At 38.6% G+C, this 14731-nt stretch overlaps 1 protein-coding gene across 1 annotated transcript in view; it reads right to left on the bottom strand.

Moving 5' to 3' along the window:
- Nucleotides 1–14210, bottom strand: part of spata17 (spermatogenesis associated 17) — a 30481-nt gene extending 16271 nt beyond the window's left edge. The window contains exons 1-5 of the mRNA XM_061735064.1: nt 14145–14210; nt 13554–13639; nt 11148–11229; nt 9715–9765; nt 5552–5652 (exon numbers count right to left, since the gene is read on the bottom strand). Coding sequence (XP_061591048.1) covers nt 5552–5652; nt 9715–9765; nt 11148–11229; nt 13554–13639; nt 14145–14210 — 386 coding nt within the window. The remainder of the gene's footprint in view (nt 1–5551; nt 5653–9714; nt 9766–11147; nt 11230–13553; nt 13640–14144) is intronic.
- Nucleotides 14211–14731: the final 521 nt, after the last annotated feature.

The following is a 14731-nucleotide window of genomic DNA, read 5'->3' on the forward strand; positions in this document are numbered from 1 at the left end:
TCACTTTCGTTATGCATAAGAATTTAGAAGAAAGCATCTTAATTGACATACCATGACAAATAAAACAAACATATACAAATTTCACATACATATAATATATTAAAAATTTTTAGAGTACATCAAACAATATTTACAAAGCCTGATACTTTCTATGAACAATTTTGATGACAATTATAAATCCAAAGGCAAGGTAAATATGAGTCACACACTTCCTACAGTGCCACAACTCCTACAGACTTCTTCACTGAGTTTAATTACAAAAAGGAATATTTTCAATTACCAGAATTTTACCGTCTAGCAACATACTTTTTTCTGTAATGCCATTTTATTATTGTGTTTTTATGTTTGTATTCATTTTTTTTATTCATGTGTATTTATTTGCTATATGTATTATTATGTTTTTGTTTAATAAAAACATGTATATTTGTTAAATTTTTCAGAATCATAAAATGTTTAAATGATATCAGTTGCAGTAGTGTCATCAGCATCCTTGAGTCTTTTATAGTTGTGTTAGTGGGGTCCAGATAACTTGACCTTGACAATCTAAAACTAAACTGTTTATCATCGTTATACATGTCTAGATTACCCTGATCATTCTCTCCATCAAAGAAAACTTTTCTGTCAAAAGCAATGACTGGGCAATTTTATGGGAGACAACTATACTGCTCACATACATTTGTCTAACAATTTAGTCAACTAGTCTGCAAAGGCAGAGATTTCTTTATGGCCTGCAAGATCTGCAATCTAAAACACATCCCATCCAAACAGCACATGTTAAAACATTCATAGAGGCTGTATCTATACACAAACACATTTAATCATCTTTTATCTTTTTAATGAACCCATCTACTGCAATGGGTGCATCATAAAATACAATTTCAAGAAACTCAAACATGTAGCATGTTTAGGAACATATCCCTTTCCTTTCCTCTGTTTTCTTTGCATACAGTCCCCATTGTGGTTTATTGTATTGGATAGGATGTTTTGATCGCCCCAAGAAAGTAATACGATTGTACAGTTGCCCAATGACATTGAAAGGAGGGGAAAAAAAGATTGTCTCAAAACAGAAGGAGCAACTTCAAAATAACTATAGATAACTAAAACTATATACCTCAACAAGTGCATTTTTTTTGTATGTAGACAAAAATATTTTGTTTGTGTGATGTATAAATGTATTTATAAAACAATAATTTTAATACTGAACATGTTTGTAGGCTACTGTTAAGCATACTAAAGCTAATTCCATAATGAATAACCTAATTTCAAAACTACCACCTATCACTACACAATATCCATTATGCAGAGAAATATTTTATTCAATTTACAAATCCAATAAATATAACACACACAAAAAGAAGTTTAGACGACATTTCCAATTCAACAATTTTTAATGAAATGGTGTTCAGAGGTCAAAACCTAAAAAAATAATAAGCTGTTGATAGTCAGTGTGTCGCTAACTTATTTCTCGCCTAAGTCGCCTAACTTTCCCAAAATGTAATAATTTAATGAGTAATAATGTACTAACTTGTCTTGTGCATGTGTTACTTTTATTTAGATGTGTTGATAATATTTTGTATATTTTTTGTGTTTTTTTAAGATTGTTGTGGCACTATAGTGGCCTTTATTGGGAAAGTAGGCAGACAGGAAATAGGTAGAGAGAAGGGGGAAGACAAGCAGCAAAGAGAGACAGGCTGGGACTGGAACCTGTGCTCGCCTGCACGAGGGCAGTAGCCTCTGTGAATGGTGCCTCAATCCACCCAGCCATCCAGAGCCCCTAAATTCTAAGTATTGGTGGGCTCCGTGAGCAGAAATCGCTATAAAAGTGCTAGTGTCTTTTTACAGTGATTGAAAATGTTGCAACTCTCTTTCAAGGGCGCTGGGTCGGGTTTTCTGTTTTCTGCATATTGTGTAATTACTTTATTACAACATAGACCTTATAATGACAGGACTAACAATGGTGTTACCGTGCCATATAATATGGTACAAACACTATGACTACAAATTACCTCTGAAGGCTGTTGAACCACTGAAAAAGTGAATCAAGCACACCTGAACTGCTTTCAAACGACTGAAACTCTTGCTGACATTTTGGCCCTGGACTTTTTATTTATTCAAATGGCTAATATAATACAGCTACATTTCCCACTTCTTTCTCAATAATTTAGTCCATGGTTCACAAAAAAGTGTCAAGGACTGATGGGATATCAGAGCGTGAGATATTGTGGAACAGCAGGCTACACCTTTGGCCAGCATCAGAGCAGCTAATTGGCCAGGTTCTAAATGTTTAATGGATGCTTGACCTGATTGGCTGATTTAATTACTACAATTGAATGATTCAATAGTTGGCAAAGAGGGGTTGTTCAGCAAGTCCACGTGGACAGTAACACTCAATGTATTGAGCTTTCAATACACTAAAAACACAGCCTTTCCATTTAAGTGACTGACTCCCTGATTTTCTCATTAATTAAATGTTGGTTTAATTAGTTAAACAGAGACCACAGCAAGGTATTAAGGCAACCAATGATGGCATTACAATTTTCCCAATTGATATTGATATTTCTGAAATTTAAAAGAGGCATTTACAAATGATTAAATCTTACCTACTATTGACTAATGTTTTACTCTCACCAGACACACTCACACAGGCAAACCCTCACACACGCACGCAGTAATACACATACTCTAGACATACAAATCTAATCAGAATGAAGGAGTGAACTTGTCTGCACCTAAACAGGATCAGAAGGAAAGAGCAGCAAAAGAAATACTGATGTATAGAAGCGGTGAGTGATCGTAGGGCAGGCCTCCACTCTCTCCACCATAACAACCCTCTTTTCATGAATGTCCTTGGGAGGGACACAGGAGAGAGAGGAATGAAGAAGCCTGGACTAAAGACAGACAGCAAAAAAGTTGTTCAAGAAAGAGAGAAAACTTAGAACTAGAAAAGAAAAAAAATACATTATTCCTGCCCAACCTATTATACAGACATTTTTTTTCTCTAACTGTTAAAAGACTCCACCATGCTGTGTCAACATCACAGAGAGCATTATTTATCTGATTATGGTAGTAATAATTACCCAGCTGCTTGTTGCAGATAGAGGAATAATTCATGCAGTCAACAGGCCGTGTTAGTGGCAGCAGCAATGACACCAACACATTTTAGAAAATATGCTAAGCGTGCTTGCGCCGCTTTCCTAATTGCCCCATCATCCCACTGCATGGCCTTATTAAAGACCAGGAACTTTAAGTGTCTCCCTGACAATGTGATAAATTGTTGGGGTATCGAGGAAAATAGTGGCAGAGTGGGGACTGTGCTGGGGTCCTGACTTCATTAGGCTATACAGAAGAAGAGAAACAATGAATAAGGATGGACACTGAAGCAGACTGAACCTGTAGCAAAGAGAAGGAGGGAAAGATTATAGGGCTAAATACATTGAGGAAGGGAGAGGCAAGAGTTAGAAATTACGGAAAGGAGGTGGAGACGGAGCCGTGGGTACAAGAGGGTGGTGTATGTGGCAGGGATTAGTTGGATGCTGTACCTAATGAAATGGCACAGATGGTTTTGTGCTGGGGAGATCTGTCATTAAAAAGAGAGACGGAAAAAGAAGCAAGAAGTGCGAAAGGACAGAGAGAGGCTCGTCAGTGCATGTATGACTCCCCTGTCATTAACATGCACAACTGATCAGTATTCAGTGAATGGGTACCATTAGTCCGACATTCAATAATATATTACATAGTTTAGACAGACAGACTCACAGAGGAGGAGAGCGTGCTGTCGGATTAAAGAGCAGATCATTGCAGGGTGAGTGATCAGTTCAGCGTACGATCCGAGGGGTTAGGAGATAACACAGAAAGGATATTTTAAATAAATGACGGCACAGCATTAATTGATCATGACCCTGACAGCATCAAATAAACATGTGATTAAGTCTAGCTAATGTGACCTAAACACCCTAAAGCAACATGGAGGATGGGTTCTGAGTTGAGAGTTTGTGTGTGTGAAATTTTCTTACATATATATTTTTCTTCAGTTTCAGTTTCTGTTTCTTCGGTTCTTCCCTTTTTATTGTACACTCTGAAAAAGTGGCTGAATTTAATCTATCTCTCTCTGAAACAGTTTGATTACCGATTTACCATTTTTACTTTGTATTACAAGTTAGCATTTGTGAACTTCAGTCTAATCATACATCAGCGTTACTTAAAGATGAACTTGATTAATGATGCCAATCACTGGCCAGAAGTGTGAGATAACCTGACAGAGTTGTTAGTATCTCTCTTTATTTGCTATAATCTATAGTGGCAACACTTCCTTAATCGACTTTAACAGCCTCGTCCCTCCTACCTCTAAAAGGGTCGAAGAGCGTGGGGGAAAGCAGGAATGCTTTTAGGGAAGTGAGCGGGAAGTCAGTGATCCAAGGAGCACTTTTAACAAATTTACATTTAATTTTAGCAGGAGCCTAAAGATATTTTCTGGTAAAATATATTAGCAACATTAAAAATCTGACTATTAGCTAAACGGGACCTTTTTTTTTTTTTTTTGTCAAATATAAAAGATGGCATATGTCTAGCACTAAGCCCTGAAGCACAGGATGTTTTATTAATGCAAAAGCTGCGGTTCAAATCAGAGGCTAATTTTTAATTTCTTCACATCGTTCACTTCAATGTCTCTTAGCCTCGAGCACTTTAAAGGACTTTTCTCTCTCTCTCTCTCTCTCTCTCTACCTCTTCTTCTCCTCTGTCTATACATGTCTCAGTCTTTCTTACCACCTCACTTTTCCTTTATTCCTACTCATATCTCCAACTTATAGGTTCAGCTTTCTACTACTTTTAAACTAACCATCATCTTTTTCATCGAAAAAGCTTTTTCAAAGATTTTTTTATGGTTTGAGGTGGGTTTTCTTTAGCAGGAGTTCAGGTTAAAACCTAGGAGGCTGGAAGCTTGAACTATAGCAGCGTCACCCACTTCTTCGGTCCTTTGAGCCATTGTGGCACCTTTACCAGTTTTGCTGCCAACTGCCAATACATACAAAACGACAACAGCAAGCAAAGACGAAGGAAAACAAATAATCAAATTGTCTGATTCCACGATAAAATTAGCATCAGCAGCCAGTGGAAGTGTTGTTTGTTGGTTGTAGTTTTGTGAACAGCTCTCTTCACAAGATCCCACATTTTTGCTAAATCTCTCCATTCCGTGCCTTTCTTTCAGTAGTGGTGCCTTCATTGGCCTTTTGCTCATTGAAAAGTTTTAATATGCAGCTGACACCACCCAATAAGTTTGTTTTATGATCATTGATATCAAACATGACCAATCATTTCAAGTGCTTGTACCCAGGGTACGTTTTGTCTTTGTATTTTAGATTTTTCTATCTCAAAGTCTTGCATTCCATGCTTATTTTCAGAAAAGGCTTATGATTTATTTTTTAATGTTCAGTGCTGAATATTCAGCTGTATTGCCGAGTGGACTAGTGGAATTCATAAGATATCATGTTTAATGTGCATTCAAAGAGGACCTTTCTTTTAATTCAGTCTAAAAAAAACAACCTTTTCTCACCTTGTAAGTCCATTTGTCAGAAGTCCCTCAAAATAGCTTTTGCGTGCATAGAAGTTATGGATATATTTCCTCACAAAGAAACCTCTCCACCGCTTCTGAATCTGTAAAGAATTAAAGAAGTTTTTCTTCAGAATTTTTGCATTTAAAAAAATGGGAAAAGCAGGGACAAACCAACTTTGGCAGCTGAACTTTATTGTTTACGATAAAAAAACATGTTTTGTACTCCATAGTAGAGTGACAGAGGGACATTTCAAGGTGGGACTGACAACTGTCACAGCATCATTTATTTAACCATATCAGGCCACACTGATTTAGGGCTAGTCTAAATACACCCACACACACCAGTGGACCATTTTAAAGCAAGGGGGCGGATGTCCTTCAGGCTAATTAGGAGATTAAAACAATGGAAGGTAAAAGAATAATCATGCTAGAATAGGAGAGAGAAGGAGGAGTGGAGGATGGGGGAAAAACAACAAAGAACAAAATAAGAATTAGCATTGATCTGTCAGTCAATAGATAATTTTAAATAAAGTAATTGGTGCCACCCAAGTTCTTGCTGACCTTTGTTGACTAGTAAAATCAATGCTGTTGAATCTAATACAAATCCAAGGTGCGGCATGTAAACACTGGTTTCTATTATGGCCTTAATATATTATCCTCTGTTATCTACCACACCATTATAAAGACAAGAGGGGAAGAGAGTGAAAAGAATAACAGGTATAACTGATCCAAAGGAAATGTGACCAAGGAATGCTAAGATTATTTCTTCTCTGTTTATATATCTGTTTATTTACTCACTCGCTCATTCATACACATACTCTTTATTTAGACAATGTATGCTTCTGTGGTACACTTAAAACAGGCACAGGTGCTTTATTTTGTCCAGATGGTACATGCATCAGTGGACAAGAAACATAGGGCAGTCCAAACATGTGAAACAGAAAGCACATCCTCTCAGTTATAATGTTTTTTTCTGCATCAGGTTTAAAATTATTAATTAATAAAAAAAAAAACCAACAACATTAGTTCCTTGCCAGATTTTAAAAGCAAGTAAAAACAACCTCAGATGAACAACAGCGCATTACATATTGCACTCTGTCATTATTTATATAACAAAAATGTTGCCAAAATAGGGAAACTGTGTGAAAATCTAAGTATACCCAAGATTCATTGGTGCATAGGTGCATTTCCACGAGCAGAAGTTCCAGGTAGATCTTTCGGGCCGGGCTGTATGTGTGCGTCTCCATTACCAGGAGCGGCCTTGTAAAAGTGGCCTTCAGGAACCTGAGCAAATGTTGGGGGGGTCTCTGTTGATCGGGATTTCCAAATTACATTCAGCACTCCCACGTGAACATAGATCATGTGACCAGAGATCATTTAGGCCTTTGGACCTAGAGTACAGTACATCAAAAAAAGAAGGATGGGATGGGTAGACGAGTCGGTTCAGGTCTTAATATGTTGCCATATTACACCTATAGAGAGGTCCGGTGGGGGGTTTCTTTTAATCTCTATCGCTACAACCGCGATTGTTTACCTGTTTCTTCTTCTCCGTGTCGTTTTATGCTGCTGGCTGTTTGCGAAGAGCAAAAAATGTGAATTACCGCCACCTTGTGGTTGGCTGTGCTATTATTTTCAGACAAAGGTTCTGGTGTGGCGCTAGTGTAATGGAAACACGCCGGCTGAAGGGCCCGAGGAGACAGTCAGCCCTGCTCGATGTTCCTGTCTGGCAGATTTACCCTGAACTCCTGCTAATGGAAACATGCCTTATGTTGTATAACCACCCTTAACAGCAATAATTTGAAGTAATACATTTTCTTTATGATGTTTCCCGTTTTTATTCATAGTAGTGGAGGAATGTAGGTCCACTCTTTGCATTATCTTTCCTGTACCAGTCTCTTGAAGGGAGTTTTTTTCCCCCCCAAACATCATTATTTCTTAGTGGTACAAACCAACATTTAGATTTTTACACTGCCTCACCTTTGCATCAGTTACATGTACCACAATTCATCTTGCAAGTTAGTGTCACCAAATGTACCGAGCCATGCAGGCTTTCTCCTGGCAATTCTTCTACTCAAGCCACACTTATAAACCAGTCCCAGATTGAGGGGCGGCAACAATTGTTTCTCTAATGGCGCTTTTACCTTCTTTTCTTATAATTTTATTTCATTTTATTTGCTATTTACTGTCTAATTATGTCTTGCCGCTTTTAATGTCGATGTAAAGCACTTTGAATCACCTTGTGTTGAATGCTATATAAATAAACTTGCCTTGCCTTTTACACTAGTACTCAACTCAGCTCGGCTCGACTCAACTCGGCCAAGTTTCTTTTCCATAACAATTCAGTATCTGGAGAAGTAGGCGGAGGGTTGTAGGGGGTTGGAGCGAAGCTGCTGTGACGTATTTGATTGTGTAATCTAAACGAAGAAGACAACAACACTAAAGATGTAGAACCTGGAGGAGATGATGTATGTGATGCTGGGTCTGTGGCTTGTGTTCGATATCAAGTTAAAAAATGAGAGTGAGTTGTTTGTCTCGGCGCTGCTGAAAAGTCATCTGGGAGCCGTGAGCAGCTATGAAGTGACAGAGCTCCTGGTAGATCTGGTCCTTCCTTATCGCCCGTTTAGATCCTTTTTTAATTCTCTCCTCAGCCACCAGGTTTATAAACATCAGCACCTCAGAGTTGGATCACCAAACGGACTTTTGCACTGCTGGTCGAATAAAATGAACAAGAAGCCGCGAGTCGCTCTTTCGCTGATTTCCTCCTGACTAGACGTTGACGGCCCCCGCCTCCTGACCAATCGGTGGCCTGTAGTGTGATGATGATTAAGAATGTACACCAACAAATGTAAAAAGTCTGTAATCAATCATAATGTTGCCTCTAAATTTCCCCCATTATATGTCTCTAGGAGCTGTGCAAAGTTCACAGTTCAGCACCCAGATACACTGTCTAGTGCTGAGGCCAAAGTCTCGGTCAAGGGCAGTAGGAAGAAATTGGAGCACCTGAAAATAATCCAGTCACACGGAGAGTACAGTCAGCCTGGCTTCATTGGGCCCATGTGGAGATAAACCTAATACTTTATGAACTTTTAATCACTGAGCCCCCACACCTTTTCAAATAATTAAGGAAATAATAGTAATTTTATGGGAATATGGAGGTTATTTTAAATGGTTAATAAATACATTTCCCCTCTTACTTCAGAAGTATCTGCTTTGTTCTACAAAGGGGCCCTGTGACTTAAGCAGCAGGGTCAAAGGCTACTTCTGAACCTAAAGTCTCTTCTGTAACAGGACATTTATTGAAACAACAGGGTGGTCAGTTTAATCTGTTTTGGTTTCTGTTCAGTGTAAATCATAAATCCTGTGATTTCTAGGTTTTCCCAGCAACAAGAAAATATTATGGCCATCTTTGTCCATCTGGGCAGCAACACACCCTCAATAAACACTGGTGGATTTTTTTTGTTGGTCTATAAAACCTTTTAATGGTTTTAGTCAGCATGAGAATGCTCGCCAAAAGTAAAGGCTACATGGAACTGTAAAAATATAAGGTTTCTGTGAAACATCCTTGTGTAAAACTGCCAAAACATCAATCACAGCCACAGTGTTATGATTAATGAGTTCAAGAGTACGGATAAAGAGACCATTTGATAAAATGTAATATGCTATAGAAAATGGTCAATAGTATTCATTCTTAATCTAATTTTAATAATCGGAGTCCAAACATTTATTCCCTGATTTTGTTCAATCACGTCATGGTATTGTGTGTAAGTGTATAGTATGTGAATATGAATCATCATGGCCAATTTGGCCAACAAACAGTGTTTCTATGGAGAGGAGAAGCAGTTGTTGTGGGTGAGGTAACGAGAGAAGCTGATTCAGTTTGCTACCATGTTACACTGCAGAAAAACCACACATAGTTTGAAAAATACACTTGGGCTTAATATATTCGTGGAAAACACTGTGACAACATTTGATGGTACAGGAATGTAAATATTTTTTCCATGTGTTTAAAATGAAGCAAAAAAACAACTTTTGGATAGATGTTTGCTAAGAGTTTAGACACTGTTATTCACAGGCCCTCCCATTCATAGCACATACAGCGCAACAGAGTGTCCCCCCACCTCGACGCTGTATTTGCTAATACAAGACACTGTAGTGATATTTACCCTGACTGCCATCTCGTTGTAGAAATTCATCTTCATGATAAAATATGCTGCCTGTGAACACAAAGGAAAAGACCGTGTTACATCTTGTCTGTCGGTCCTCTGATCTGTCCACAGCAGGCGTCAAAGATAAAGAGCTCTTTATACATAATACATTGCACAAAGACAGCACAGATAGGGTCCACAGTTGAGGGGGGGGGGGGGGGGGGGGGTGTAGGGCAGAAACAGAGGGAAAGCCAGAGAGAGGACAGGAATGAGAAAAAGTCAGGGGGATGGAGGGAAGAGTGGGAGAGAGAAAGTGGTTAGTGGGACTTTGTATCAAGGGGAGGACGGTACTCCCTTAATACACCAACGCAGACAAGGGCCAAGAAAATCTATGGTAGTCAAGCAGCGCGCTAATGGAGATGTATGACGGCCAAACGCTCTCCTCTGGATTTCATAATCAATGACAGCACTGCCACAGAAGAGACTAACAAAAGGCCACAGAATATTCACCACAACACTCAACAAGCCATCACAGACTAAACGTGCCAGTCGACCACTGGGGGCACATTTCAGGAGCAAACTGAAGTGTCGACCATGAAAGGGATTCATATTTCAACACGTCGTTCTCAATAACGACTGGAAAGACAAGGAAGACGGGAAGGGGAAGGAAGACAAAGACTTGAAAGGAGGTTGTAAATTCAGCTTGATGTTTTGAGAAGCGACTTTGTGCAAGTCACATTACAAATGATAAGGTCTGCAAGTGAGGAGAAGAAAGAGAGAGAGAGAGGAGGTGAAGCATGGAATATCTTTGGCCTAATTCAAAATAGTGCTCCATGGCAATTTTGAGTGATTCGAATTAACGCTCGTCTGTTTCCAAATGAGACCAAACAGCCTTGTTTTAGCCCATATGTGTCTTGTGACACATCCTTCATTGTTTATTTAACACCCCCTACCCCCAAACCCCCTTTCCCTTTTCTTGAATGCCTCCCAAATGTCGGCTGGCAGTTATGCTTTAGCAAACAGTCAATTTACAGGCATGATAAATAGCTTGTTGTGATACGTTTACAAAACTCAATCCAGGGGAAAATTATACGTGAGAGCACTGGGTATTGGATCCGGTATCAACAATCTGTTCAATTAAGAAGCAGTTGGAGGCAATATGCTGAAAATGGGCCTTGTCTTACTAAAGCACACACATACACATTCATCATGCACATAACGCATTCCCTATTTCTGTTTCTCACCACACTCTCTCACATGCTTTCGTGGAATAGATGGAATTCCTTATCATAGAGCATCATATTTGCTAAGTGTTAATTTTCAAATGTGTAATGAGTGAATTATATTTCTTAAGGTCAGAGGCAGGGACTTGGGAATAAGGCAATTGAATTCTAATGCATGCTATCATAACATAATCAATATATCTATAGCTGTTCCAGGCTCTGGCTTACCTTCACCATTTGTCTGACACGTGCCCTTGCTGTGAAGCCCCGCCATATCTTCTGTATAATGATTGTCTTTTTGTGCAGATGGCTGTAATGAAATCATATTGGGGAGAGGATAGGATGGATATTTTTCAGTAGCTTGACATGAATGAAACACTGAAAAAAGTTATTCAGGTACATATGGGAAGAAATAAATGATGAATTTATCAGTTTGATCGTTAACTAGAATGTTTGTGTTGAGAAATTATCCATCTCAATGTGAAAAACTTGGATGTGCCACGAAAAAAATAAATGTTCATCTTAATGCGCATGAAAAATAAATAAAGTTAAGTCACACAATTCCTTCAGATGATGCTGTCTGAAGAAACTGAAAGAAATAAAATAAGAAAAGAGGGATTTTCTTCAAACAATTATAACGCTGTAAAATAACTTAAATTAAAAGGTCAGGAACACATTAAAAGAAGGCTTTCACAAAGTCACAAATAAGGAACCCCCTGCTCTTCCAGGCTTTTCGATCATGTCCGATGAGCTTTTCAACCCCTTTAGTCAGCGGTGCACATTTGTATTCATCTTCAAACATACTCTAAATGCAAGTCCACTGCGATGCGTGGCCTCCAATGAGGCCATCAATTTCCAAAAGGCCATTTATATGCCCAGAAAATCAATGCTTATAGTGGGGATCGCACAACCCCAGAGTTGCACTTAGGCAGCTAAAATTGTTGCTAATTATCCACTTAACGCATTGATCAATTAACTAAAGTAATCTGAATTAACCTACTGTCTGGAAGTTTGTCTGCTGACCCTGCAGAATGGTGCTGGGGTCACAGTATCAGAAGAAGCACAGAGACATATATTTCTCTGTGTGTGAAAAGAGCTAAGAGTGAAAGCCACAATTATTGCTTGGGGCCATTTACAAAGCTCTGGAAGTGGGATAATTATGTGAGCTAATATCAGGCTTTCCAGTGGAAGTAACTGCCTGAATATTTTACACCCCCAAAGGAAAATCCATGTTAATCTGTGTTTAAAAATGTTCCGTATTTGTATGCTTTTTAACCTATTCTTAAAAAGGAAGTATCAAAAGTCTCTTCATGTGTGGGTTTATAATAGTACAGCCCTAGGCCAGATTATCCATATACTGAACCGGGCGAGCGCCCCAGCCAATGAGGGGGCACCAAATCAAATTACTAACTGGACCATATGTGTCATATTTTGTTATTTTCTCTATATATTTGCTGGAAGAGGAGCAAACAGGTACAGCAGTAACCGATGCTATAATAAAAATACATGAAAAGAATAACAATAATAATAATAAAATAAAAAGAATTGTGTTTGAGTGAGTGTGCTGTTCCCTTCAGTAGGCCTGTTTGACTGTTTAGTCATATGCTGTAATAGTTTTGCATGTAGTCCTCAGACAGGCCATATATGATGGAAATGATGATAGTTAACATGTGGTCTTACATTGGCATGTGAGTTGCATTCTGATTGGAGCATCAGTGTAGTATGGCGTTTGTAGACTCTTGTCTATCTGTGGTGTTACTCTTAGTTGATTGCTTGTCTTACATTTATTTGTAGTATGAGTGTTGAGCATGTACTTCAGCAATACGTACATGTAAATCTATGGTCTTTATAACCGTAGTAAATTTCCCTTTTTTTACCGTAAAATGTGTGAGGAGGGGGGCACTTCAAGAGTGGCCATCCTGGGGAACCACACTGAGTTAATCCGGGTCTGGTACAGCCTAGTCCAGGGGTCAGCAACCCGCGGCTCTAGAGCCGCATGCGGCTCTTTAGCGCCGCCCTAGTGGCTCCCTGGAGCTTTTTCAAAAATGTTTGACCTTTTTCTTCCTTTTTTACTTCTTCTTTTTTCTTTTTTTTTTCCTTTTTTCTCTTTTTTTCTTTTTTCCTTTTTTTCTTCCTTTTGCCTTTCCTTTTTAATCTCGACATTTGACTTTTTTCTCGAAATTTTTACTTTTTTCTCGACATTTCGACTTTTTTCTCGAAATTTTTACTTTTTTCTCAAAATTTGGACTTTTTTCTCGAGATTGTACTTCAACATTAACCTCGATATTTCGACTTTTTTCCTCGTCATTTAGACTTTTTTCTCGACATTTCAACTTTTTTCTCGAAGTGCATAATCAAAAAAAAATCTTCCCCCAGTTATACTAACTAATATAGATACATGCAGCATGTGTTGCCTTCATTCTAAGGCTTATAGGCCTACAAGACTTTTCATTTTTTACGGCTCCAGACATATTTGTTTTTTGTGTATGGCTCTTTCAACATTTTGGGTTGCCGACCCCTGGACTAGTCACTATAGGCCTACCTGAGGTAGTTAATCCGGCTCTGGTGCAGCCAGGTCACTATACCTGAGGTAGTCACTATTATATACCTTATTATTATTATTAGGCTATATACCTGAGGTAGGCTCGCACCCTGCTGCCTCGGAACCAGCTCTGTATTCGGATGGCGGCCTCGGTCTCTCGCTGTCTGTTCTCCTCTGCCTGGCTAAGAAACAAAGACGCATCCAGATTACTGATATTGAAAGACACGGGACAACATTACGTTTCCTTTCATTTTGTTTTGTCACTGTTGCACACACACTCCTCGACTAGAACAATAATAGCTTATCATAATGGAAGGGATAGAAAAGCATGCACTCTTGTTGTCGTTTTGCATCACGTGAAAACACTCTAAATAAATTATTTGGAAAAAAGCAACCTATGTTTGCTGGTAAGGTAATTAATATCGCAGTTATATTAATGGAAAGGTTTATTTATTCCAGCACCACCAGAAAATCCGATAAAATAACTTTTACGCGTTAAGGCTGATTTATGGTTCCGCGTTACACATAATATACGTTGTAGTCTACGGCGTAGGCTCTGCGTCGATTTAACGCAGAACCATAATTCAGGCTTTAAACGCGACACCGCTCGCCTGCTGAGCGATCTTTTGAAAGTTAACAATGATACATTTACAACCCATAACCCACACATAAATATAAAATACACACCTGTGTCTGTAGAAGTACTCTTTTTTAAACTCCTCAACTTTACTTTTCAGCAGCTCCTCCATGTCCTCACGGCCAACAGTTTATTGTTGTCTTGACAACACAGCGCGTACAAGCAGGGAGATGCGTTCACTGTAATAGGAAAAGGGTATTTTATTTAAACAACTGTATATCGTGTGGGAAAAACCGATTAAACTATTTTACTTATGTTTATTCCCTTTAAAATATTCTAAACTGTAAGGTTTATGTTATACACACCTCATATCAAACACGAGGTGGAACAAACTTCCTGTAGACCTCAGGTCTGCTCAAACTGTCAGCTCCTTAAATCAGGCCTAAAAACATTACTGTTTAATTAAATACGTACCTGCTGTACTCTACTGTCCTTGCTTTTTAACAACTTGTGCTTTTCCTCTTTTCTTATCATTTTATTTCATGTTATTTGTTATTTACTGTTTAATTGTGTCTTGCTGCTTTTAATGTTGATGTAAAGCACTTTGAATTACCTGGTGTTGAATTGTGCTATATAAATAAACTTGCCTTGCCTTGCCTTGTCTAAAAGGGCAAAGTCAATAGCAAATAGTAA

This window comes from Cololabis saira, chromosome 2 (assembly GCF_033807715.1).
Source record: "Cololabis saira isolate AMF1-May2022 chromosome 2, fColSai1.1, whole genome shotgun sequence".
Taxonomy (NCBI): Eukaryota; Metazoa; Chordata; class Actinopteri; order Beloniformes; family Belonidae; genus Cololabis; species Cololabis saira.